Source organism: Neofelis nebulosa, chromosome 18 (genome assembly GCF_028018385.1).
Source record: "Neofelis nebulosa isolate mNeoNeb1 chromosome 18, mNeoNeb1.pri, whole genome shotgun sequence".
Taxonomy (NCBI): Eukaryota; Metazoa; Chordata; class Mammalia; order Carnivora; family Felidae; genus Neofelis; species Neofelis nebulosa.
Window position 1 is genome coordinate 12,972,327 of NC_080799.1, and position 26,992 is coordinate 12,999,318.

Genomic DNA, 26,992 nt, shown 5'->3' on the forward strand with positions numbered 1-26,992 from the left:
TTCCGTTTGGTCATTTTGGACAGTCCCTGGAGTGGTGAGGACCCGCAGGGCACTTCCCCCGTGCTGTGGTGTATAACTGGAGTTGGTGGGCGGGGCCGCAGTCCGACCTGATGTCTGCCCCCAGCCCACCGCTGGGGCCACAGTCAGACTGGTGTGTGCCTTCTCTTCCCCTCTCCTAGGGGCGGGATTCACTGTGGGGTGGTGTGGCCCGTCTGGTCTACTTGCACACTGCCAGGCTTGTGGTGCTGGGGAGCTGGCGTATTAGCTGGGGTGGGTAGGCAAGGTGCACGGGGGCGGGAGGGGCAGGCTTAGCTCGCTTCTCCTTAGGTGATCCACTTCAGGAGGGGCCCTGTGGCAGCGGGAGGGAGTCAGATCCCTGCCGGAGGTTTGGCTCCGCAGAAGCACAGAGTTGGGTGTTTGCGCGGAGCGAGCAAGTTCCCTGGCAGGAACTGGTTCTCTTTGGGATTTTGGCTGGGGGATGGGCGGGGGAGATGGCGCTGGCGAGCGCCTTTGTTCCCCGCCAAGCTGAGCTCTGCCGTCCGGGGGCTCAGCAGCTCTCCCTCCCTTTGTCCTCCAGCCTTCCCGCTTTCTGAGCAGAGCTGTTAACTTCTGACCTCCCAGACGCTAAGTCGCGCTTGCTGTCGGAACACAGTCCGTCCGGCCCCTCCGCTTTTGCCAGCCCGACTCGGGGGCTCTGCTTGGCCGGCGAGCCGCCCCTCCGCCCCGGCTCCCTCCCGCCAGTCCGTGGAGCGCGCACCGCCTCGCCGCCCTTCCTACCCTCTTCCGTGGGCCTCTCGTCTGCACTTGGCTCCGGAGACTCCGTTCTGCTAATCCTCTGGCGGTTTTCTGGGTTCTTTAGGCAGGTGTAGGTGGAATCTAAGTGATCAGCAGGACGCGCGGTGAGCCCAGCGTCCTCCTACGCCGCCATCTTCCGGAACCTATCTAAATGTTTATTTTTGAGAGAGAGAGGAGAACTCTCTCTCAGAGTATGAGCAGGGGAGGGGCAGAGAGAGAGGGAGACATAGAATCTGAAGCAGGCTCTGTCAGCACAGATCCCGATGTGGGGCCTGAACCCACGAACCTGGAATCATGACCTGAGCGAAGATTGAACGCTTAGCCGACTGAGCCACCCAGGTGCCCCATGAATTTGGAATTGTTTTTGGATGCTGTATTGGTTATTTTTTTTGTAAATTCCTACACACACAGTCTCCTTACTAAAAAGTTCAGTTCCTGAAGGTGTGTTCAGAAGGTTAGAGTAGGGGCTAATGTCACCATGTCCGGACAGAGTTAAGTTTTGAAAGAGCTGTGTGTTTTGTTTCTTTCTAGTTTTTCACTTCCTACAATCGCTATAAACACTCTTACTTCATTTGCACTTAAGGGAAGAGATGGAATCAGTGTTCGTAAAACCATTCGAAAATAAGTGCAAATGCAATACAGAAAGCCAACAAAGGACTTGACAAACCAAAATGACAGAACACAGCCGTGAACGCTCTTTGATGGTGACAGGCCGAGGCGCTTTTTCTTACTTCCTTCCCCTGGCTTCTTTGTTATTTCTTTGCAAGTCCCTGAGATCAGATAGCTTACAGAAGAGGCTGTTTCCGCTGTACCCCTCTTTCCCACATTACATACACATGGGCTTCTGCAGACACACATGCCACAGATGCTTTGTAAGTGATAGGCTGCTCTCAGATTAGTTTGGTTGGAAAAATCAGATGGAGACTCTCTTTCTAAAACCCATTTCATGCAAGGCAGGCAAATTGTGCCCTCATTTTCTATTGTCTCTGGCTTCATCTGTAATCAGCAAATGCAGCCCCGCCGCTGAGACAGTGCTTCATCTGCAGTTTGTCGCTCTCCCCTAGTCTGCACAACACTGAACCATCTCATTTTGAAATTCAGGAGTGGCAGAAGAAGTCTTTGGTGAGAGATTGTAATTTGAGAGCAGGGAAAGTCAAGAGCAAGATCACCTGTTTTGTGGAAGCCTGGGTGTTGAAGGAAATAGTCGGTCTCCTGAGCCTCTCCGCGTGTGTGCCACTGTGACCCTCCCCTCCATCGCCAATGACCTAAAAATCACATAATTTCAACTACTCATGAAACCTATTCCCATCTGTTATGCGTGGCTTGTGTGCTTACCCCCTCGATTGCCAGCAAATATGTCTAAATCTTTTTACTTCCTAGCCAGCCTTCTGTTGTTGGCTGGCTGGCTTTCTTGCTTGCTTCCCTGATTGTCAAATGAATGCCTTAAAACATTTTCTTCCAGATATCTTCCTTATTCTTCCGACCTCCCTACTCTCCCTCCCAGTGTTTGTCTGCTAAATGCTTCCTCTGCCAAGTATGGGGCACTGTCACCTTGTTTTCCAAAAGCACTGCAGGTCATTTGGATGGACACTAATTTTCTCTGGGAATTGCTAGCCTGCATCGTGGTAGACAAGTGAGCCGACTGGCCTTTGAAATTCATCATTCGTTGAGGGTAAAGATTTATTCTATAAACCACACAGTTTCATTCCCACATTGTAGCGGTGCTTTGTAGACCACCCAGGTTTCTTTCAGGAAATTCTTAATTTAGTTGCTCATAGTTTGTTGGTGAATGGATATATGCACACATACACATGCATATAATCATGTGCATAGCTCTTCAGAATGTTGTAAGGTGAGTAATTTATAATCAGTCTTTTTGTCTTTGATTCTTGTCGTTCATAGTGGACATTTTTTTGTCATTTTTCCTCCAAGACATTCAGTGAGACATTACACGATTATTTTACTTTATACATGGTAAGTAGCCAGTAAATGTTTACAGAGGGAAAGAATAAACAGCAGCCTGGTTTATTCAAGAATTATACCAAAGTGTCTATGCAGCAATTTATAAATAAAATTATATCTTTGAGAGAATAAAGGTAATTTCTCATCTTTGGAAATATAAACTGCTTATATAATAAAAACCTTTTAAAGACTCTTGATTTCTTACCTCTTAAACCACCACCTTTACACACACTTTGATCCTTTCTCTCCTCCTTTTCCCCCACCAACACCCTCCAGAGTTGAAAATCTCGATATTAATTGGAACTAAGATGATTGTACTTGCTGCTGCTAAGACTTCGGCAGGTCTCTTACAAGCTAATGTCACGGCATGGGGTCCATTTGCTCTGTGTAGCTATTCTGTGGTGCGGTGAGAATGCCTTGATTAATATGCTACATGAAAATAAAATGGATTTGGAAAAAATTATACCATACTCTCATAAATATTAATTCACATTTGTATGGAATTGCACATAATTTTCAATATACTTTGGAGCACCTTCCGTATGAAAGGAGATTTGGTCTCCAAAGAGAATGGCATAATTTTTTTAAAAGCGCAGTTGATACATTATTAAGTATCATTTGTTTATTAATCTGATACTCTACATGCATATAATGTGGGCAGTAGGTGGGTTGTGTGACAAAGAGAGGAGTGTTTTTTTTTTTTTTTTTAACCCCGTGGGGAGTTGCTACATTACTCTTAGCAGAAATAGTACCACTGAGCACATTGCTTAGAAGCAGTCCACGATGCAACTCACCTGGCTGCTTCTGCTAGCATTGCATCATTCCTGAGTATCTTTTCATGATAACTGACTGTTTTGGTTGCATGTGATGTTAAATGCAGCGTAGTTTGAGCTGAGCAGATGTCTGACATAGCTGACTGTGGCAGTGGACGCTGGAGAAAGGAATAAATACAGCAGACATTTATTGAACACTTACCATGTGTTAGGCATAGTGTACTAGGTTCTGAGACTGTGGAATCAATGCCCATGTGATCACTTCGATCCCAACTTGTCCCCTAAACACTGACCACCACATCCTCGTTGGCCCGGAGAGCTGCCTCTTCAATGGCAGAGGGTAAATCATCTGCACTGACAGCAGCTAGAAGTTAGACCAGAAGCCACTCATTTGCCTTATGAGATTGGTATTTTTGATGTCTTCTTGCTCCAGGGATAAGGCCTTTTACCCCTTCTGGGGTTTCTTGCTGTTTGCTGTGATCTTGTTTCAGCGATGCCTGCTAGGTTCCTTGGTTTCCTGTTTCAGTGAACTTTTCTAGTTTGCTTCACTCTGTGGTAGTGCCAGCTTGGGGTGTTGTTAACTCACTGTTGTGGCTTCATAGGTTTGGATAGTTTAACCAGTTGTCTCACTTATTTATCTAGCAAACATGAACATATATACCACCTGTTATTTGCCTGACTCTCTATGTGAAGCATTGGGGTTACTGAGATGAATGGTAACTTAGTCTGTGCCCTGATTCTTTTAAGGGGTCATGCTGCCAGCTGCCTCAGGGCCTTGGCATAAGCTGTTCTCTCTGCTCAGACTTTCAGAACTAGGTCAAATGGTAGTCATCTCCTCAGCACCAACCCACTCTGCTGGATGAGACCATTTCCCCCAATTTTAGCTCCTTTTTTCTTTCCTTTAGAGCAGATAGTTCAGTTTGCAGTGAAATATTTGTGTGATTTGATTAGTATTTGTCCCTAAATTTTAAGCTCCATGAGGTGGGGATTTTTTCCACACAGGATTGTTTACCCAGTGCCTCTAGGACAATGCTAAGTTTGTACTTGGTATGGACTGGGTGTGGACACAGAATACTTGTTGAATGTGTGATGGCTTGAGAACAGCACTTTGCATTATAAGAAAGGTCTTCCTGAATGGGCAGCCCTGGTAAGAGTCCTTTAGGAAATGGGTGTGTGTGTGGACAGTAGGGCTTTGAGGCAGATGTAAAGGTCCCAGGTTCCGTACTTATTAGTATCAGCCCTGGCTGATCTGGGGAAAGAGCTTGAGGAACAGCGTGTATGTCAAATGGGCAGTGCTGGATATTGGGAAGCAGTAGGATAGAGAACTCCCCAGGGACAGAAGACTGCAAAGGAGGAGAGAGGGGGAAGGGGTAGGGGAGGTGGGAGAAGGGAAGGGGAAGAGAGAGAGAGAGAGGTATTTTTAAGGAGAAGGTAAAGGGAAACTTCCCTTTTAGTTATTGTTTGTTTTAATGTACATTTGTTTAGGACCACGGAAACAATTTATTTGTATAGGAGGTGAGGCTCCATGAAGGAGCATTGTTGTGTAAATAGGATCATGTCTACTCATTTACAAGTGACTGAGTGCTAAATCTCTTTTAATTTCAGTGCTTAATGTGTGCAACATTTCTCAGGGTTCAAAGGACATTGACTCATGTCCTACCAGTGGAGTACTTCAAGTGTCCTAAGGAATAATGGCAGTGTCAGGCCGTGGACCCAGGTCTTTTAGTCTTTCAGTAAGATTCTGAGCTGTCTGCAGGCCCAGAGCTCGCTAGATCTCATAGCCTCAAATGCCCGCCTCTAGGCTCTACAGAAGCTGCTTCCTATTCCAGGACATCCATTACCCTTCTCCTCCCCTTTCTACCCGCCCTGCCCAACCACACACAACAATAAATGAAAAGTTGCTGTAGATCTTGGTGATAATATTGTTGTTACATTTTGCAGAGAACTGGGAATTAAGGATGCTCAGAGGAACTTGTGGTAAAAATATATAATGCATTAAGGAAACATTTTAATCGTATGAATTGATAGTTTCTTTCTTGCTGGCTCATGTCCACCTGGCCTGGTATAGTCAGTCTTTTTTTTTTTTTTTTCTTTTTTTCTTTTTATCACGCATGCACTTAGTACTTCTTTTCTGAAACATAATTGACGTACCTACTTGGAAAGTGAGTGTATTGAGCCTCCTTGGGGAATGTCATTGTGTGCTGGACCTAGCTGAGAATCACACTGAAAGCCACTAAGCAGTGAAATCACTTTTAATGGACAGATGCTTTGTGCTTTGTTGACTTTTCTGCCCAACCAGAATAGAAAGGATCTATTTGTGGTGGCATTAGGGATTCAGAAAAATTGAGAGCCATGTTTCTCAGTTTTAGGTATTCTCATATCCTGCTTTCCTGCTTTCTCCTCTCCCTTCTTATAACCCCATTTAGCCTGTGTTTTGGATGTGACCTTAGACACCTGTGTAACCATCATTTCCCTTTCCTTCTCTTCTTTTCTATAGAAAGATGTAGCACTTAAGCCTCAGGAACGTGTGGAGAAACGCCAGACCCCTCTGACCAAGAAGAAACGAGAAGCACTTACTAACGGCCTGGCCTTTCATTCTAAGAAGAGTAGACTCAGCCACCCACATCATTACAGCTCAGACCGAGAGAATGACCGCAACCTCTGCCAGCACCTTGGGAAGAGGAAGAAGATGCCGAAGGGACTCAGACAGGTGAGGAAGTGTGGGTTTGTCCTTTTCTGTGGCTAGAAGATCCCTGCTTCAGATACCTGCCCCTCTGTGGTTCTTCCTGACAGGTGGAGAAGACGTCCTCATTGGGCTGCTGGAGGGTTGCCCCTCAGAGTTGTGTAAACAAGCCAAGCTCAGGGTTTTTATTACTTTTGAAACTTCAGCGTTGGTATCCTTGTCATCAGATGTGTTCACTGCAGCAAAGCTTGATGCTGGTGCTACTGGTGTGTGGGGCAGACTGGCTGGCAGGGCAGAGATCTTCATAATTGGGACCAATGGAACGGGCAGGTGTGATCACATACATTGTGGATTTCAAGGTTCTGAGGTGTTAAAAATGTTTGTCCACACGCAGGCAGTGCCTTACATCAGATTTCTGCTTTCCAGAGCAGCTCAAGTATTGTGGCATGTGGGAGAGCAGTGGCAAAGAAACGAATTTGCCTTTCAGTTCTTCAGCTGTTCTCATGGTCCATAATTCAGGACTGTCTTTGTGATCTGGTGATTGTATGAAAGTCTGGTGATAGGGCCTACTGGTCTGTTAATAATTAGGTTTCAGTGATCCACAAGAAAATATAGCTCTTGGCATTTGGGGAGCCTTTCTGCCTGTGGAAATCCCCACATGAGATAGATTAATAATGAGAAACGAAGCTGTTTATAGCAATTTTTTCTGCACAAATCCAGAGGCTTTAGTGCCAGCTGAGTTACCTGTGTCCTGGGTGTGTTTTGTTTGTTTTTGGCGGGACCACTGGGTGGGATTGACTATCACTTGAAGGAAGCAGAGGAAGGGAATGTGGTTCACAGAGCAGGTGCTGCTAATTAGAAGCCAAACAGGTAATTTCCAGTTTGCAGATGTTTCTTTGCAGAGGGAGAAATCCGGGATCTTATAAAACAGTGGTTCCAAAGCTTCACAGATCATTAGAATCATATTATGAGTGTTAGTAAACACACACTTCTGGCCCCTCCTTAGGACCTAATCTCTAGGGGGCAAGGCACAGAACTTGGTGGTCTTAGAAATTTCCTATTTGATAACGGCCAGGCCAGTTTGGAAATCATTCTTCTAAAGCATCAAGAGAGAATTTTTGGTGGTGATTTTTAGTGAAAAGATTGGAAAGAGCAAAAGGCTCAATATGATGTAGCTGGGGTCACAGTTCAGCCTGATGGGTAATGAGAGAGGTATGTTGCCGAGAAAACATCTCAAGTGATGGATGTCAGTCAGTGTGGACGCAGAAGGATCTCAGGGAAGCGTCCCCACATCTGACACACAGGGAATGTTTTCTGAAGGCACATATGTGTCCTGAAATGAAATGCCAGAATGGTGTTGTAATAGTGACTATTAACATTTATCTGATGCATACCATGTTACAGTCATTAACAAGGGAGTATGATCTGTCATTCTCACAATGACCCCGGGTAGTGGGTGATAAGATGTTTACTTTCCAGATGGGGAAACTGGATCTCAAAGAGGTAAAGTGACTTATCTCAGGCCTCTCACAATGAGATATGAGCCAGGGTTTAGACCCAGATTTCTTTGTATTGCTCTATTTTCCCTGTATATTCTGCCTCCTTTGTTTGAGATAAGGATTGTGCATGAAGAGAAAGAGAACTCCAGGTCACAGGTTGGAGGGGGTCTTACAAGTATTTCTAGGAACTATGTGAGTAGTTAAGTCATAGGGAGTGACTTTGGTTACAGAAATGGTGTATGAAGGCATAAGAAGAAACATAAACTACCAAGTTCAGAGGGCAGAGAAAGAGCTGGAAAGCTTGAACGCAACCACATTTGTATAAAGATTTCTTTTTTTTATTTTAAAAATAATTGTGGAAAGAGTGGAGTGAGGGAGGAAAGGCTAGGGTCTATAAAAGGTGATATTCCTGTGGTATATGTGACTCCCAACCCACGCTTCTCTGTATGAGGTATGTGAGAAAGGTCATTCTTCCCGCTGGAGAGAGGCTGCAGTGTGACCACTACCACTCCCTCAGGCCCTCCCTCCCAACAGGGTTGGAGGAAGGCTTCCTACCTTCCAGACAAGAAACCAATTTAATCCTGAGTCTACAGTAAACTCTGGTTCCTCATCCTTGACTCTCTAATCCCAGACTTCATTTGACTTTTCCACTCTCTGTGCTCAAAATTCTTCTTTCTCCCTTGTCCTCATGTGATCATCAAAGAAGGCCAGGACTTGTATGTCTCAGATTCAGGTAGCTTTTGGTTCTAATGGTCATCCTTCTGGTACAAAATGGCACTTGAAATCAAAGCTATCCTTCTTTTAGGCAAAATATTTGAAAAGCAATTATTTTGACTCACTCCTTACGAATCATGGAGAAGGAAAGAATGAATCGTACCTTTCTGGTCAGTGTAAGAGTTTTCAAAACAAGTGGTGTTTTTCTTATCTTCAGTGTTGATGCCAAAATATACTCCCCAAATCGAGTGTTGTGTTTCTAGTAGGAAGGGAAGCAGAAGTTGATAACTGAAATAAAGCTCTAATACTTTTCAATTGTAGTCTTCCTAGAGTCACATGTACTATTTCGAAACCTTGAACAAATCGCTGTGTGTTGCTGGAAGGTGAGGGGTTTGGCCTAGGTGATTTCTCAAGCTCCTCTCTCTGAGTTCCATGGTTCTTTAAATTGATGAACAGCACAGAGACACATAATGTTTTCAAGGTCTATAAAGGAAGACTGCAGGAGGTCTGAGTGTATTTCAGTTCGGAGTCTCTAGTTGATAATTGTGTGAAGTCATTTAAAAGAGAAAAGTGGGAGGCAGAGGCATGGCTACGTGTGTGTTGCCCAGACAGGTGCTCTCTGTTGTGTGATCATGGGTAAAAGATGACACACACAGGTGCTTAAGGGCCACAGCACATGCTCAAAAGCTTGTGCTAACGGTACTGGACGTTGCTTTCCTGTTGTGCTAGATGCATGGACACATCACAGTTACTTTTTCCCTTGCCTTTGCCTCCTACCAGATAAAGTAGCTGAATCTGACCATCTTAACTGGGAGGGGGCCTTGAGATGAGAATGTCCTTGAGGAGAATTTCAAAATTAATGGATTGTTGCTTAGTGCCTCTTACTGAGGGAGTTATAATCGGAAGAACTACAGAGGAAAGAGGGCCGTAGGAGGTGAGAATTTCGTCTTTATTTTTGACTTGGTGAGAGTGGATTAGGTTTGCATCTTATTAGGAAATGGTACTTCCTGAGCAGGCACCTTAATGCACAGCTTTCCTGTAATTATGGGAAGATGTTACTCCTTCATGGAGAGGAAATAATAAGATTTTTTTTTTTTTTCTGAAAAACCGTTGAAGGCAACTAATCTTTTTACCAGGAGAGTGCAATTATATACTTTTATAAGAGAGATGCGTAGTTCTAAAATCAAGCTGCTTTTTCCTTCTCTTGCCTGATTATGAAACCTCAATTCTTGTGGTATTTTCTCATACTGGGAAAAGAAAGCTTTTTAACTGGCACTTAACCACCCCAGTGGAACTTACTTGTTGGATTATGTTGTTAAGTATAAATACATACTCACGTAGAGAATGCTGCGCTGGCAGCTGTCTTTTAAAATGGCAGCACCTTTTTATATGGTAGGTTTGCACATTCTCCTTAATTTCCAAAGGGGGTTTTAAAAAGGAAAAGAGGAATAAGTTAACTTTTACAAAAGAATGCATGTCTTTCTGACCCCCTAGCCTTATATATATCCTGCACAGAACTATTTGCTCATGATGGGAACATTCAGACATTATATTTAAACAGTTTTAGCTTTTAATTTTTAACTAGTACTTTTAAAAAAGTACTAGTAAAGATGTGTGGTAGAGTTTTTGTCCCCCTCTTTACTTAGACTTGGCACTGGGAAACCAGAACAGAGCTGCCCAGGTTGTCTGTGTAAGGAGCCTGATTCTCTACCTGCCAGACTAAGTCACAGTGAAACTGCTAAGGGACACAATGAAGTGACCCACGGCTAAACCCTCTAGCCAACTTAGGACTTCCTCAGAAGCATTTTTGGAAAATGTAACTCTTCCCAGGGCGTTGAGTTTTCTTTCAGTATATCTCACTTCTAGACCACAGGAGAGGATTTAAAATTTTACTACTTTGTAGTTGAAAACACAGAGAGCAAAGGAGTTTTAAAAATAGAGAAGCAATGAGGAAAAGTTAATGGGAGTTAGGAGAACTCTCAGATTTGGCTCAGAATCGGTGTTCCTGAACTTCCATTTAGTCCATTAGCCTGCCTTTTCTCTCTCTAGTAGGAACTGAACCAGAGGAAATAGGCTTAAATGAACTAGGAGGAATTTTTAGGCCATATGAACTCTTACAACAAACAGATACCAGAATGGATCATCAAAATAAACCACAGAGTCTCCCTCCTAACTGAATTTCAGTTTCTAAAAAGGCGTTCAGCTAAGGATGGGATTTCTGAGACAAAGAGGCAACCTACTGAGATTGCTTCTCGCCACAGGAGGATACCATTTGAGAGGGAAGTAAAGGGATTTGGGAATATTTCAGGACCCTAGCAGGTAGACTCTAACTTTGCTGATGAGAATGGCTTGTGTGGTTTAAAAATCTTTATACAAGTTGATGTGGGTGCTTGTAAGGAGTGGAAGTTGGGTCCTCTCTTTGAAAATCTAGTATGGTGGAATCAGACTATGTGGAGAATTTATAGCTGACACTGTAGAAACCAAAAATGTATTCTGATGTCTAGGAAGAAGAGGGACTGATCCCGATGCCGAGTCTTTAAAGTTAGAGCTGTTGTGGTTGCATCTGCTTTTTGTATTGCCTTTGCATGTTGGCCTTATGTGGAATAAGGTGGCTGTGTTGGTGGCACGGAAGGGCCCAGGTGACCGAGCCATCACCTGTGCTTCCATCCATCCTGCTAGAGCGGTCTGTCTCTGCCCATGCTCGGTCCCGATGAGAGCGTTCACTATCGGAAGCTGATCCTTTATTTCAGTGTGACTGACTCAGGTTGTGTGACGACTGCTTTGTGACATTGTTACTAGTAGAAATTAACTTGCAAAGGAGGATTTATAACGTGCAACTTTGATTAAACAGATCCAGTTCAAGTCCTATTTCGGAAGACGGCTAATTAGTTTTGGGTAGAAATCCAGCCTGAAATCACACCGGTATTTATCCAGCTTGACTCAAGAGCCTACAAATTTCTGGAAATCAGAACATTTGAAACACTAATGCAATTAGGGATTATACTTTGGTAATGAAAAGACCTGTGAACCTCGTGAGGTCCTCTTTCATAAATACATTCGTTATAGCGGTTAAATGACTGGAGGTACATTGAGCTAGTGTCAAGACATTGAGCTGCAGTTAAACCGTTTTTATTTCATACTTGGGACTTTCATGTTCAGTGTGTTCTTGGAATTTCATTTGCTTTTTTCAAAAATTGTGTTGTCACATGAAGGTTACAAACTGAGATAGTAAATAAAATCCTCTGTTTTTCCTGCTGATGAATTTAAGTTGCACATTATTTTTTTCCCCTTTGCTTAAACTACAGAAAGAGGAATAAAAACAGCTAATAAAAGGTTGGGAGGAGAAAGACTGGCTTATAACTGCTCTTGGAATGTTGATTAACTCGAAATAAGGGTAAGATGTCAGATTTTGATATCTCGAGGAACCCACAATCCAGGCTTGTCTCTGTTCAGAATTAGGCGTGTATTATATTGGAGGTATTTGGAAAACATGGGACTAACACAGTAGCAAGTTACATAAATGTTTTTGTTGTTGTTTTAATTTGGGCATTTGGAGACAGCGACGGGTTTTTTTTTTTTTTTTTTTAAGATCTAGAATTCTGGTTTTGTGTCTCCTGTCTCCTTAGCTTGTTGTCTGGGATATATTCCACCAGTCCTGGATGTTGGTAAGAGTGATAATAAGCGTCATTTGACCTCAGTGAGACAGATGTTTGGAGTGATGTGACCAGGAATAAATCTTAACCCAAGTGACATAGATAATATTTAATTAAAAATTTGGTAAAAATGGACTAAAAGAGGACATAGCACATTGACTACCACCTCATAAAACAAAACCTACAGAGAGAAGACAGGCTAAACTGGAAAAGGATCTGCATGCAATTTAAAAAATGCTTGAGTGATCCTGAGACCTATAGAAATGGCTCCATTGAAAAAAAAGAAACAACAGTGGTACTCTCTAAATCCCAGAGTAAGAATATGTTATATGTGTGTATGCACGGAACTTTATTAAGACCCATTTAAATTCTGTATGTCGTGGGGCATCTGGGTGGCTCGGTCGGTGAGTTTGGGCCTCGCGCCGGGCTCTGTGCTGACAGTTCAGAGCCTGGACCTTGTTTCGGATTCTGCGTCTCCCTTTCTCTCTGCCCCTCCCCTACTCATGCCCAATCTCTCTCAAAAATAAACAAACATTAATAAAAAAATTTTTTTTAAATCCTACATATTGTTAGAGGAGTAAGAAGGATCAAGCCAGAGAAATGGTTTTCAGCTCTGTCCACCATAAATTCCTATGGTGTGGGTGATCGGAGACCGAGGGAGTGTGTTTTCCCTTTACACCACACTTCTGATAGTTGCTGGGGGCTGATAGGACTTCCTTTCTTTTTAAAAAAATTTTTTTTTTCAACGTTTTTTATTTATTTTTGGGACAGAGAGAGACAGAGCACGAACGGGGAAGGGGCAGAGAGAGAGGGAGACACAGAATCGGAAACAGGCTCCAGGCTCTGAGCCATCAACCCAGAGCCTGACGCGGGGCTCGAACTCACGGACCGCGAGATCGTGACCTGGTTGAAGTCGGACGCTTAACCGACTGCGCCACCCAGGCGCCCCAGGACTTCCTTTCTTTATTTAAGACTGCATTTTGTGTTCATTTAATTTTAAGTTTTTCCCTCTTCTGATGATACGATGTTATCCGCACGTGGCCAGATCTTAGTTGCAAAATGTGAAACAAGCCTCCATGCGTTCTGCATTCTAATCTCCGCTCACAGCCCTCCCGTCTCCACACAAGCCTGCACATGACAGGTAGTGAGTGGGAGGTGGGAGTGGGTGGGTGGCTGTGTGGTTTGCAGTGGTGGTGGTGGGGAGCCGAGCAGATGGCTGTGATAGCCACATGTTGCGAGATTCCCGTGGGAGTTGATGGTGGTGACAGGCGACTCACAATGTGCTATTTACAGTTTGGGTTTGCAGTCTTTCAGTGACATCTGAATGCTCTTTAGCAACTGCTTTCATTACTGCCTTTCGAGGAGCTGCTAATTGAAAATGAAATTGTGGGTGGGCTCTAAGGCAGGCACAGGCAGCTCTCTGTGGTAAATGTTGCCTGAGAACTGTCGGATGTCTTGATGCCCAATTTGTAATTCTTTTTCCAAGGAGGAAAAGCCAAAGGTGCATTGGAAGACTCCGTGTGTGCTCCTAGGCAGAGCTGACTGCCTCATCCTGCCCAGAGAGCCAAATGTGCACTCACTGGGCTGGAAACCAAGCCATCTGCCCATGGCTCACCTTTGTGTGGTTCTTGTTAAATGTGAATAACTGCGTAAGGTTCTTATTTTAAGTCTGCTGACATCTTGTACTCTCCGTTAGTTTTTTGTAGGACATCATCCTTCCTTTTTCCTCTGCTCTTCTCTGTGCAGGAGAAAATGATTATCTGATCTCTTGAACCTTGAGATATTATATACAAGGTCTCGCATAGAACTTTCCTTCCTATAAACCTTTTCCTATGATACCATTCTGTTGAGGGCATTTGGGGGCCTCCGGGCACAATGAGGGAAGAGGAACATGGTTGATTTGATTGGACTTTGCCGGTGGATGATGTTCTTGATTCTCTTATGACTGCTTCCAGCTGTGGGATTGTCATTTATACCTCATCTTCAGAGTTGTCAGCTAAAGCGTCAGTAGCATTTCTGAAATGGTAGCTTTTGTAAGTGTTGATATGCCAAATTATTGTATTGGCCATTCTGAAAATAGTTTTGCACAGAGGAATCTTGTGCTGAACAAGGAATGACCTCCCTCTTGGAAGTATTGTTAGCTATCTTTTTAATTAAATATGAAGATAGATACAATATTACCATTCTTTTTAGCTTTCCCTTGAACATTTCATTTCAGTGAATACTTTCTGAGACAGAACTGCACTAAATTCTGTGCTCTGTTTGAGTAGGACTGATACTTGCTTTTACACAGTCCCTGAAGCTCGGGCTGTGGGGACCTGATGGCACACCCTTTGCTGTGCTTAACCCTCAGTCCCACTAGACCTGCCTTACCATGGGAACCCAGCTGTTTTAATGTACTTGAGTTACTGCTGGGTCCTAATGATGTTTAAAAGAACCTATTTTTGGTATTCTAAATGATTCTAGAGCATTGCCTATTGATGCAAGTATTGATAAATTTTCTATGTCAAGCAGATATAAGAAAGTCTTGCAAGAGCTCTGGGTCTTTACCCACGTAGGGCTCTGTGCACATCCTTACCCTAGTACTCATAAACACACATGGAGAGGACACCAGAATGGCTCACAAACACGGGCAAGTCTGTCAGGGCCCACCTGGTATCTTTTAGGAGCCCTGCCTTGTGGCCCGCTGAGACACAGCCTGCAGTCATTGGTCACAGCTCTGCAGAAGCTGCCACTTTGCCCTCGCGTCTGCCTCCAGGGACACAGATGTGGCGGGTCATTCTGTGACCGCTGCACCTGCATTTGCTCAGGAAGTGCTCGTGTCATAGGTCTTGAAATCATGTAATACAAACCTGGACAGGTCCTAATTGCTGGTGATGGTTCTGAGTGGCTGAGATTGGCTGTAATTAGATTGAGAGGCAATTAGCTGTGTGGATAGGGAACATACAGAATAATGTTTCTCGAAGGGTGGTCTTTGGACCACCTATGTCGGGACAGCTCTAGGGGTCTTGTTAGCAGACACATTCCCAGGCATCACCCCTGTGTGGAGCCAGAGTCCCTTGGGTGGGGGCCAGAATGTGGAACCAGCTTCCTCAGGTGACTCCAGTGCACGTGCTGCCAAGAATCAGACTTGCAAGTGAACTGACTTGTCCTATTGCTTATTTTTACAAAAGGGAAAAGGAACGGTACTATGCTGTTTGCAAAACTGGTAACAAATCTTAAATTTTTAAACCACTTCTTGTGTGAGAATAATTTATCAATACTAGGATCTATTCATGTTCTGTGTATTTGCCAATTAAGGTTTTTTTTTTTTCCCAAACTGGCAAAAAGAAATATTTCTTCTAAATGCTATAGACATTATATTACAAAAAATTATGTTTTCAAAATGACTGCTTTTTAGTAGGAGTGTACTGGAATATCCCTTTGGTAGAACAATTATGCTATATTCCTTTCTCTGTAAATCTACCAGCTCCCTCAAATAACACAGCTTTTTATACATATGGTAACGGGACATTTTTCATTCTGCATATTTCTCTGTTTTCAGCACTACATTGGTTTGTAAGTTGTGTGAGTACTCCATATTTAAAAAACTGGTGGTGTTAGGGGGCAAGTGTGAGTGAGTGAGATCTGATAATTCTGGCTATGCGTTGGTGGGGGCTGAAGACCATTAACTGTTTTCTCCATTACCAAGAAAGCTTCAGTGTAATAAAATGCTATACTTGAATTTCTGGTTTGGGCTCAACAAATTCAAAGGGAAATATTTTCCTTCCTGAAACCAAACAGAATGAAGGTCCTCCGAAGAATTTTTGTTTAAGTAGCAGAACCTACACTTAGGATTTAACAGCTGCCCGAGGTGTGTCAACAGTAGGTAGTATTTGTTTTTAATGCACTGATTGTGCTCTGAGGCCAGACAGGCTGTTCCCCTGGAGCTGAGTGCCGAATGATCTACTGAGTAGTTGCTAACGAAACTGCCACCCTGTACGAGTAAGACCCCTAATAACAGCTTTGGATTTTAAATAGAAGTACTATCCTTTGGCTTCCCTGAGAAGTAATGAAAGTGATGAGAAGAGCCCCTGACGCTCAGGTGGAATATAAAGCGGGGTAACGGGCCAGCACGCATTGCTGGAAGGTTGAATGGTGCTTTTTGAAAACGAAGCAGCCTTGGTACGCTTTCCGTTAAACACGCAGAGTTCGTCCTGGAGTTCCCCTGTACAACATAGAGATGATCGCTGTCAAGCTTTTTAAAGCAGACAAGTCTATTTTCTAATGGAAAGGTGGTATAATAAAGAGTTAAGCAGCCCGCTTGCAAAATTTATCGTCACCTGCTTCTCACGTCCGCATATGAAAACTCTAAATCTGTATTTGTCACGTGAACAGAGCAGGGGGGAGGACGGACAGAGGCATGGAGGGGTGCAGTCAGTCATGTGTGCCAACCGCATGGGGTATCTGTCCCCTGCTCCCTGGGTTCCGCAGGTTGAGTGAGGAGACGCACTGACAGACCGCACTGTTTTAAGGGAAGGATGTGGACTTGAAATAACCTTTCCCCAGGATTCTGACCCTGCTCTTCTCCACCTCTTTTTCCAACCTCGCAGCTCATCTTTCTCTTTCCCTTCCTGCCTTTGAGCCTGCCTTCAGGCTAGACCTTCAGCTCTTTGGTTTTCATCTTCCAGACAGCATCTGGAGCCTGCTTCCCGACCCAGACAGACAGAATTGCGTGGGAAACCACTTAGGTTTGCTCTCAAAGTTACAAGTGCCCTTTCCACCTCCCGGTTCCCTGCTCTCTTGACCGTGGTGGCCCTTTTCAGTCAACATTTATGCTTATCATCTTATCGGGTGGTTCGATAAGATGGTTCAGCAATGTTTCACTCATTGACGTTGTACTCTCTCATTAAAGGTATTTCAGGGGACATCCAGAGCCAACTAAATGAAACATCAGCCCATTACTGTAGGAGGAGATGTTAGGTCCTAACTGAGTGTGCCCGGCTTGCTGTTCTTGTTTCTGTCCTACCCCGCTGCGCTCCATGAACACCACACTGCAGCTACGGTTGCTGTTATTTGCATGAGCCCCGTGCTTTCTCCACGCTGTGCTTATGCTGTTCACCTTGTTTGGAACAGCCTTTTCCAACTGTCACATTTGTCTTTCAGCAACTGCCTCAGAGACGCTTATTGCTTGAAGCTTTTATGATTTTTTCCTTCAGAATTAAATGTATTTTTTTCAAAATTCCCACAATCCTTTGTTTATAACTAGGGTGACCCCAGAATTTCTCACCTAATATAGGACATTTCTGAGCGTGAAAGAGGGCACTATTAATAATTACCTAGGAACCGGGGCGCCCGGGTGGCTCAGTCGGTTAAGCGTCCGACTTCAGCTCAGGTCACGATCTCACAGACCGTGAGTTCGAGCCCCACGTCGGGCTCTGGGCTGATGGCTCAGAGCCTGGAGCCTGCTTCTGATTCTGTGTCTCCCTCTCTCTCTGCCCCCTCCCCTGTTCATGCTCTGTCTCTGTCTCGAAAATAAATAAACGTTAAAGAAAAAAAAAAAGTTTAAAAAAAAAAAAAATAATAATTACCTAGGAACCATAAGCACGAATCAGGACTTCCTGGAAAACTGGCTTGTGTGGTCACTCTATTTATAATTCATTCGCTTTTGACCTTTTTTCATTTTGTACTCTTAGAGTGGCTGTGTACATGTCGTTGTCCCCACCTAAACCCAAACTGTCTGAGGATATTGCTCTGTGACTCCACGAGGGGTCCAGGCTTGTGTCGCATGTAGAAAGGTAAAACTCTTGAAATCCTCAGCTGTCCTTGCCTTGAAAAAACTCATGTTTCCCATTTTCATTCTTGAACCCTTTCAATGTATTCTTTATATCCCAGCCAGTGTGATCCTTTAAAAATAAGCATTGGATCATATTATTCCCAGATGTAAGTCCTCTTAATGGCTTCTCCACGTATTCAAATTAAAATTCAGTCTCCTGTGAGCTACAGCACTTGGTTTTGCAACTCCCTTTCTTCACTCCAGCACCTGTTAGCCTCTGTCTCTCACTGGCGCCTGCCCTCGGACCTTCCTTCGTCTGACACGTCAGGTTCTTTGCCACTGTGGTTACCTTACACGTGCTGTTCCCTCCACCTGAAGTGGTCTTTCCCCTGCTCTTTGCATCATGAGCTCTTTCTCGCCCTTTGGTACTGAGCTGAAATGTCATCTGCTCAGAGGGACTCTTCCTGACCCTATTCACCCCAGGTTTTGCCTTTAGTCCTCTGTCCTTTACACCCATCCTTTGTATTTCTAACGCGTAGCATAACTTACACTTTTTTTTTTTTTTTCCTGTATTCTTCTTTCGTGTGTGCCTCTTCTGCTAGAATCCTGGCTCTCCTGAAAGAAAGTATTGTATCCATTTTCTCCACCCTTATGTCTGTCTGTTGTTGGACATTGCGTGGCACCTAAGAAAGTGCTTAATAATTGAATGAGGTTTGGCATGATTACTATTTTTTTGATTGATGACGTTGCCAATCACATTCTCTTGTTGTATTCCAATGTTAATTGCTTACGGGGAAAAAAAAAGCCCATTTAACGTGACCTTTGGTTTCCCTCTTGGGGGATATGAATATAAAATGAGATACTGATCAACACATACACACCAAGCAAAAACTTATTCCAAGATATCACTGCCCTCCTGGTGGATGCTGTCTGCTCTTCTCCCATGGGCGCTATCAGCAGTCTGTCCTCCCAGTGTTGTAGCCCATCAGGATAGCTGCACCATGGCTGGGGCAGCCAGGAAGACCTGGCCTTGGGAAACTACAGCCTTCCTCCTTTCGCAGATGATCTGAAAGCAGCCTGCCAAGCGGCAGAGACACAGCTGAAGCTGGGTGGGTGTGAGGTGGAGTTTTCTGAGCACTCTTGTACATGCAAATATTTGTGTGGGGCTCTCCTTTTTTTTTTTTAACCATAAAGTTACAAACTATTTTTAGCATCAAAGCATGAATAGCAGTCTTTGCACTATAAATTGTTGTCCCACATGCCCTCTCTCTAAAATATCTTGACTTTAGAAAACAGTTTAATTTTATGTCCTTTATAAGGTGGCTTAATTAATTCGTTCTCCACATACTTGCTTGGTCAGCAAACATTTACTGAGCATCCTTTGTGTGTGAACGTTATACCAGAGACTCTGACATAACAGAAAGGATGTGTGTACCGTGGCTGCCCCTGATGCGTGCACAGCTTGGCAGAGCCACCCTGGCCTCGTGCAGAAGTCTTAGCGTGAGGGAGGCATCTGGGTGGATAAAGTGCAGTTTGAAGGGAGACACGGTTGAGCGTCTCTTAGAGAATGGATACCTTCAGATGTGTGTAGGAAGGCCCTTTGAAATGGTTTCTTTTCCACCACACTGTTTTTCCTGACCTCCTCTCTGCTTTTTTAAGAAACTTCTGAGAATAAGACTCTGTCTTACTAAAGGCACCAGTAACTGTTACATGTAGTGCTGTGTTGTTTTATTAGTTGTCTTGTCTTGGGTTCTTAGTTTTACAAATACAGGCTTTGGCAGTCTCGGCTGCAATTTATTGGGAATTACCTGGCCCAGTTATTTATTATTAAATAACTATTATTAGAGAACTAGATTATCAAAATCCTAATGGATGCCCATTGTTTCCAGAACAGGTACAGTTTTTAGAAATGGATGTGCTATGGTTACAAACCCAGTTGTTACCTCTTACTCTGGGAACTCATGGTATAGGAAAGTCCTGTTTCCGTCTGGAGGTGCAGCTAATCTGTACAAAGAAGAAACCAAATGTCTCTCACTGTCTGTCATTCCTGTTTACTTGGAGGTAGACAGTCATTTTTAATGCAAGTAGAGCTTCAGATATTCTAAAATATTCAAAAGGAATATTTGCATAGACACTGCGATCGTAACACTTATAGTGCAAACACTGATGGTGAGTGTAAAGTGAATGATCCCAGGTATAGATTATAGATCTGTTCCCAATTTGCTAGCAAGTTATTTTTTCTCGCAAAAGATAATTTGTAAATTGCTGTTTTGGGGTTTGGAAATCCTAACTTTCTTAGCAAGTGTTAGAAATGGTGGTTTCCCAGTGAATTTTTCAAAAAACTGTTCTGTAAGGTTTACTCCTCCTCTCATGCTCCTCCCTTCCCCTTGGCATCCAGTCATTAAGTATTTCTTGACCATAATACACTCTTGTGGGCAGACATAATTTTAGGTGCGTGTCACAAACAAAATGACAGAAGTCTCTGTATGGGAGGAATTTATGTTCTGGTCCTTATAGCTATGGACAAATGCATTTAAATGTCCGACCCAGACCTTTCTTCTCAGCTTTGAGGTTCGTAAACCCGGTGCTTATCACAGTTTTTTTTCCCACCTGGAACATCTGCAAGCGTTTCAAACTCAACATGTGTCTCATTGACAGCTACTATAGTAGCTGCCCTCAATTTGCTGTTTCTTTTTCATTTCCTCCCTTAGTTGATGTGCGCACCATCCACTAGACATCCAAGCCATTAATCTGCTCGTGCCGGAAACCTGGAAGCCCTACTCCTCTTCCTCCTCCTATCTGCACATCCTGTCGATTCATGTCCCATGTGTTTCTCGTCTGTTTCTCTGCATTTACCACTTTGCACCGTTTCTGTCACTGCATTGGTCAGGTCTCCCTTCTCTTGACTATATTATGACAGTAGCTTTCTACCTAGCCTCCAGTCTCGCTGTTCTGCGATCCATCCTCCAAATCCCTTCTAATGTCATTTTGACAACATGCAAATTGAATCATGTTGCTTGCTTGAGGAGTTTTCACTGACTCTCCTTTCAAGCTCAACTTCAGCTTCTTTACATGGCGTAGAAGCGCATGCACGTTTTATACCTTTTGGAACTCCCCTGGCTTCCTTTTGGTGCTCCCTGACCCTAGTGTGTACCCCTGTCACATCAGCCTTATCTATTTTTTAAAATGGCTTCCTCCATCCACCCCTGCAAATCTGACTGTCCTTTGCCTTGGTGAGTCTGATCTTAGTTACGTGTGAGAAACACAGTCACATGAAGTCAGAAGCGGCTGATTCCATCTGTGAGAATACCTATATTTTGAAAAGGACACCTTTAACTGAGAAAACTTCCAGTTAGGTAAAAATTTAATGTAGTGCAGGATAAGTAAAAAGAAAAGTTTTTAAAGGATCCTGAGAGTAGACTGTGGAGTGATAGTCCAGAAGTGTTCAAAAGACAAGATTTTTTTTCCATGATGATTGTTGCTGGGCACTTATATTGGGGTGGCAGTTGGGAATGACAGAAGGTTTTTTGTTCATGGAAGTGTTTGTCAGACACAGGAGTTGTAAGTCAAGGACTGCCTGTACTCAGTTCTCTGGGGCTTTTCATCTCTACAAGTGTTGACTGTGTTTCTATGTGAGTGAATTCTTTGAAGGTTCAAACCAAGGAGCAGTAGACCTTATCTGAACTTTTCATTCTCATAAGTTAATATTGAAATGAAACTTCATTGATGAAAAGGCATTTTTATTACCAATTTGTATAAACTTAGTGAAGATTTAAAAATGTGATTTATATTGGCTTATTTTTAAATAAGATGCCTGAAAAAGTGACCACAGATGTGCTAAAAGGTTTATTTGAAGTAAACACAGTGTTGTAGTTCCTTGGCACAATTATTCCATATTTTGTCTTGGTGAGTCAAGACACAAAGCAAGGACAATGATAATGTAGAAAACAGCCCCAAGAACTGGTCTTGCTCTGGCTTCCTTTGGTACAGCTTTGGTGGAAATGCCTTAAAAAAAAAAAAAAAAAAAAAAAAAAAAGCAGGCCATTTCCTTTATTATTTCTTTCCAGAGTTGCATTATTCCAGGTTAAAATAGCTCTTAGGATGCTTTTACAGCATAGGTGAACTGGTTTAGTAAAATGAAACAGTCATTTATTTTTATTTATTTGTTTATCATTGATTTTTTTTTTAATGTTTATTTTGAGAGAGAGAGAGAGAGAGAGAGAGAGAGAACAAACGAGCAGGGGAGGGGCAGAGAGAGAGGGAGACACAGAATCCGAAGCAGGCTACAGGCTCTGGGCTGTTAGCACAGAGCCCGAAGAGGGACTCAAACTCATGAACTGTGAGATCATCACCTGAGCTGAAGTCGTGCTCAACTGACTGAGCCACCCAGGTACCCCGAAACAGTCATTTTTAAAATACGTCCTATTTTCCTGCCTACTTCCACATTCCTTCTGAAAGACTGCTCTCGGAGGTAAAAATACAGCTGTTGATACAAAGGCTGAGCCAAGGAATACTTTTGTCTTACACTCCTGAGGTATGGTCCTTGACTGTTCTCTTACATGACAACCTAGCTCATCTTCTTTCCTTGACAACCAGGTAAAAGACCAGGGCTGTGATGCAGAGTGAGACACAAGCAGAAAGTACTGTGTATTGAATACTACAGTAGTCAGGCTTCTTCTGCGCTTTTTCTTTGTCAGTTTAGACTACCTGGAATATTGTGTTGACATGTAGGTAACTGAGGACAAATTGCAGTTATTGATCTGAGAATTGCTCCTTAGGTTCCTCTTTCAACAATTATGGGGATCTTCATTTGGGGCAGTAGAATTATTACTTCTGGATGTCACATGTTGGCAGCCCAAAGAAGAGAATTGTCTTCATATTGTTTTATAGCCATGGCTTTGAACTCACTTAAGCAATATTTTAAGCACTACAATTAAGTACAAGAAAAGGGGTAGTTTCATTGTGAATATATTCAGTGAAGAATAGGATGTCAGTGTCTGCTGTTGTATTGTTCAGGCTATATAGATACTTTATTGGAGAAATAGCCTGAGAATCCGGAGTCTTGGGTTGTAGATTCTGCCTTGGTACTGACACATTGTCTGTCCTTCACTGAATTTTTGGCTGTCTTTGTTTGACCCTCGGTTTCTGTGGTTGAACCAGAATGCATATGGAGGGATGCTTCTAATATTGGGGAGCTATGACATGTGTGAAGAAGTTATATGTGCTGGAATGCTTAGAACTCCCTTTCCCTTAAAAATGTTAAAAAATCGATTTCAAAAATCACAAATTACCTGGACTTTGGTGGTATGACTAATTTTAGGTGAACCTGCACTTAAATGTGTAATAAGTACAAAGAACAAGACCTCAGATTTCTACTTGGCAGTAATGACTCACTTTGGCAAAATTATGATGTGCATATGGTTATGAGACTACTGTAGATCCCAGTGGGTACATTAGATTGAAAAACCTTAAATGGAGTGGGCTCATGCATATGGTTTTTAGCAGATGATAAAAGCCTTTTGCTGAGAAGAGATTAGTATGAAATGCTAAGACCTCTTTGTTTGGGGGCCGTACCTGTTGGCAGCTATCTGAGAATTGTAATTTTAGATCTCTCAAGTTGAAATCATGGAAATCTGTTTCTTCCGAGTAATTCGTGGTGAAGGAATGTAATGAAATTATTTCTAAATTTTTTTTTTCCCAACAACTAACTCATGATCTTGGACATGTCAGGTTTTACTTTTCTAATTTTGCAGCAAGTAAATTTTGGAGCAAATGTATTGATTCCTCTGGTTTTGGAAAATCCTCCCCTGTATCTAGTGTCACCTCACTGGGACTTCTCAACAGTCATTGGGGTGAAGTGCTCACTGTACTGGGTTTCCTCGCCTCTTCTAGATGAGTGCTCTTCCTTCAGTAAATGTTTGATGTGAATTACATATGTCCCAAACCCTGTTGTTATTATAGAGACATTAAGAGGAGTATAAGAGATAGGTCTCTATTTTCCAGGGCTTCATCCTCGGGTTACCTAATTACTTTGAAACAGTTTAAGGTAAATAAACTGTGCAAAATACTCTTTGAAAAGTTGTTGAATGATAGATATGCTCTTAGTTTCTCACTAATCTCCCTAGTGGCTTTTCTAATGCCATATATTTTTCTTGGGAGAGTTTTCTTGCAGCTGTATTTGTGATCTTGGGCTAGGATTTATGAGCTGCCACCATTAAGGTCTCCCTCTGGCTTTGTCATCAGAGTGGAGGGTTGTGTGTGGTTTGTTTTCTTATTGTTAATATGTGAGAATTTTTCCTAATCAAAATAGATGCATAAGTGTTTTTCTTGACTTTGTCTTTTTTGGACTGACTTATTAAGATAAATGTGTGAATTCTGAAAATTTGTTTCTGAGATTAAAGACAAAATTTCCAAAGCAGTATGCATTGTGGTTGTCTAAAGAAATGTATGTCTTCTGGTTTCAGCATTAGAGTTGGATTTTTTTTTTTAACTTGACTGTTAAAACTAAGGCAAATGGAAAAGTAAAAATGAAACAAAAATGCATTGTGGTTGGAAGTAGAAGGAATAATTCAGGGCATGTAAGAAAACCATTCTGGATCTTACTAATAATGTTGGGAGATTAGTAAATGTTGACTGACCCCAAGGACGTTTTAGTGGCATTCTGCTGGCTACCTTGCATTTGTAGAATTCATACACATCAAACTGCATCATCTTTGGCTTTTTGACCACATGCACTTAGTCTGTGAATGGCTTGGATCTCTGGCTAGGTCAGCATTGTGTTTAAATACAAACTACAGTTGACCCTCGAACAATACAGATTTGAACTGCATGGGTCCACTTACTTTTTTTTTTTTTTTTTTTTTTTTTTTGGTAATTACAATACTGTAATGCAAATGCATTTTTTCTTCCTTATGATTAAATAACACTTTTTTCCTGTAGCTTGCTTTATTGTAAGAATACAATATATAATACATACAACACAAAAAATGTGCATCGATCAACTGCTTATATCACTGGCAAGGCTTCTAGTCCACAGTAGGCTATTAGTCGTTAAGTTTTGGGGAGTCAGAAGTTATAGGTGGATTTTTGACTGTGTAGGATGTCAGTGACCCCTGACCCCCACATTGTTTGGGGGTAAGTTTTAATACCAACTAGCTCTGTCCTCTTTCTAAGTCTAGAGAGATTGATCGGGGCAGTTCAAATCATTTTGCATTATTATTCACCTAACATGAGGTGAATCAGTTGGCTGTTCTTATGAAAGATGTTTTTGTTATCTGGTAACACAAGTAGCACAAGATTGACTTAACTATTAACTCAGCCTCTTCTAAAACTTTAGAAATGACTTACTGTTTAACCTTTTCCTTTTTCTTAGCACTTTCACTATAGAGACCTTGCTGTGCAGTATTGACATGTGCAGTAACCATTAATGCGGCAAGAAAAACCACATTTCATGCTCTTGCGTGACGCATAACCGTTTCACTTCTCAGGGTGATTTTTGGTTGTGGCCAGCCAGAAACTCCTGATTTAATTAAGATTGTAACATTATATGTCAGGAACAGTTCTTTTCTCCTTACAAATTTCCCCACTTCTTTATGAAGACTGTTGACCTGCAGATTGGGTATATTACATTAGAATACTCTCTAGGTAACCCTGGTGTTGTGGACAAGGATATTGGCAGTACGTTATCTCTTCGTTGATTTCTTACAGAGTTTTTAATATTTTTTTGTACCTTTCCTTCCTTAGGTGTTGGTTTCTTTTCTTGTAGCAGAAGAAACAATGTTGATACCGTTTCCCTGAGGATTTATACAGCAAGCAAAAAAGAAATGAGAGAAGTGAATTTTTATTTTCTTAAAGAGTAAATTAATTAACATGCTTTACAGTGCTTAACCAGCTGTTTGACCATCAGGTATTACAAGTTGGTACACATTGAGTCTGTCTGAATCAGCCCTGTGAGCCAAGCTACTATCTCTTCCTACCTGTCATATGTTTTTTTTTTTTTTTTAAGAGTCATGGTTAATTATTTGCAACACCCCAATTATGGAAGTACCCTAAGTGTCCATCGATAGATGAATGGATATAGAAGATGAGGTGAATATATACAATGGCATATTATTCAGCCATAAAAAGAATGAAATCTTGCCATTTGCAGTGACGTGGATGGAGCTACAATAGAGAGTATAATGCTAAGCAAAATAAGTCAGTCGTAGAAAGACAAGTATCATATGATTTCACTCCTATGTTGAATGTAGGAAACAGAACAAATGAGCAAAGTGGAAAAAAGAAAGAGACAAACTAAGACACAAACTCTTAAATATAGAGAACGAACTGATGCTTACCAGAAGGAGGTGGGTGGGGGGATGGGTTAAATCGGTGATGGGGATTCAGGGTGGACGTGTGGTGATGAGCACTGGCTGATGTAGGCAAGTGCGGAATCACTGTGTTGTACACCTGAAACTATAAAACACTGTATGTTAACTATACTGGAATTAAAATAAAATAAAAAATAAAGAGGCACAGTTAACATAAAGTAGATGGTAAATGTTCCATTTCAAGTTAATTTATAAGTATGGTGGGAGGTACAGATCAAAATTAGTTTTTTTAAAATTTTCATTTATGTATTTATTTTTTTTTGGTATAAAGACATCCAATTTTTCCAAAATCAGGTTTTTTTTTTAATTAGATGTTTATTTTATTTTATTTTTAAGAGAGAGAGAGAGAGAGAGGGAGGTTGAGAGAGAGAGAGAGCGCACAGGCAGAGGAAGGGCAGAGAGAGAAAGGGAGACACAGAATCCGAAGTGGGCTCCAGGCTACAAGCTGTGAGCACAAAGCCCAACGTGGGGCTCGAACTCACGCACTGTGAGATCATGACCTGAGCCAAAGTCGGACGCTTAACCGACTGAGCCACCCAGGTGCCCCCAGAGTCAGTTTTGAATGAGCTATCCATTCCCTACTGCATGGCCTTTACACTTTTATAAAAAATATCCATATATGTGTGGATATATTTCTTTACTGTATCATGTTGCATTAATTTATTTATCTTTCTTTTAGCCAATAACGTAGCTTCATAGTAATTTATGAAATTAGGTAGGTTTAGCCCTCAAACTTCTTTCTTTTTCAAAGTTGTTTTGGCTTTTCTGAGTCCTTTCTAGTTGTATATG

The 26,992-nt window shown here is 42.3% G+C and overlaps 1 protein-coding gene across 5 annotated transcripts in view; it reads left to right on the top strand.

Annotated features, from left to right (window-relative positions):
- AUTS2 (activator of transcription and developmental regulator AUTS2) overlaps nt 1-26,992 on the top strand; it is a 1,133,525-nt gene that overhangs the window by 276,869 nt on the left and 829,664 nt on the right. For all 5 annotated transcript variants that reach the window (XM_058710837.1, XM_058710836.1, XM_058710839.1 and 2 more), the window contains exon 2: nt 6,028-6,240. In XM_058710837.1, the coding sequence (XP_058566820.1) occupies nt 6,028-6,240 (213 nt within the window). The remainder of the gene's footprint in view (nt 1-6,027; nt 6,241-26,992) is intronic.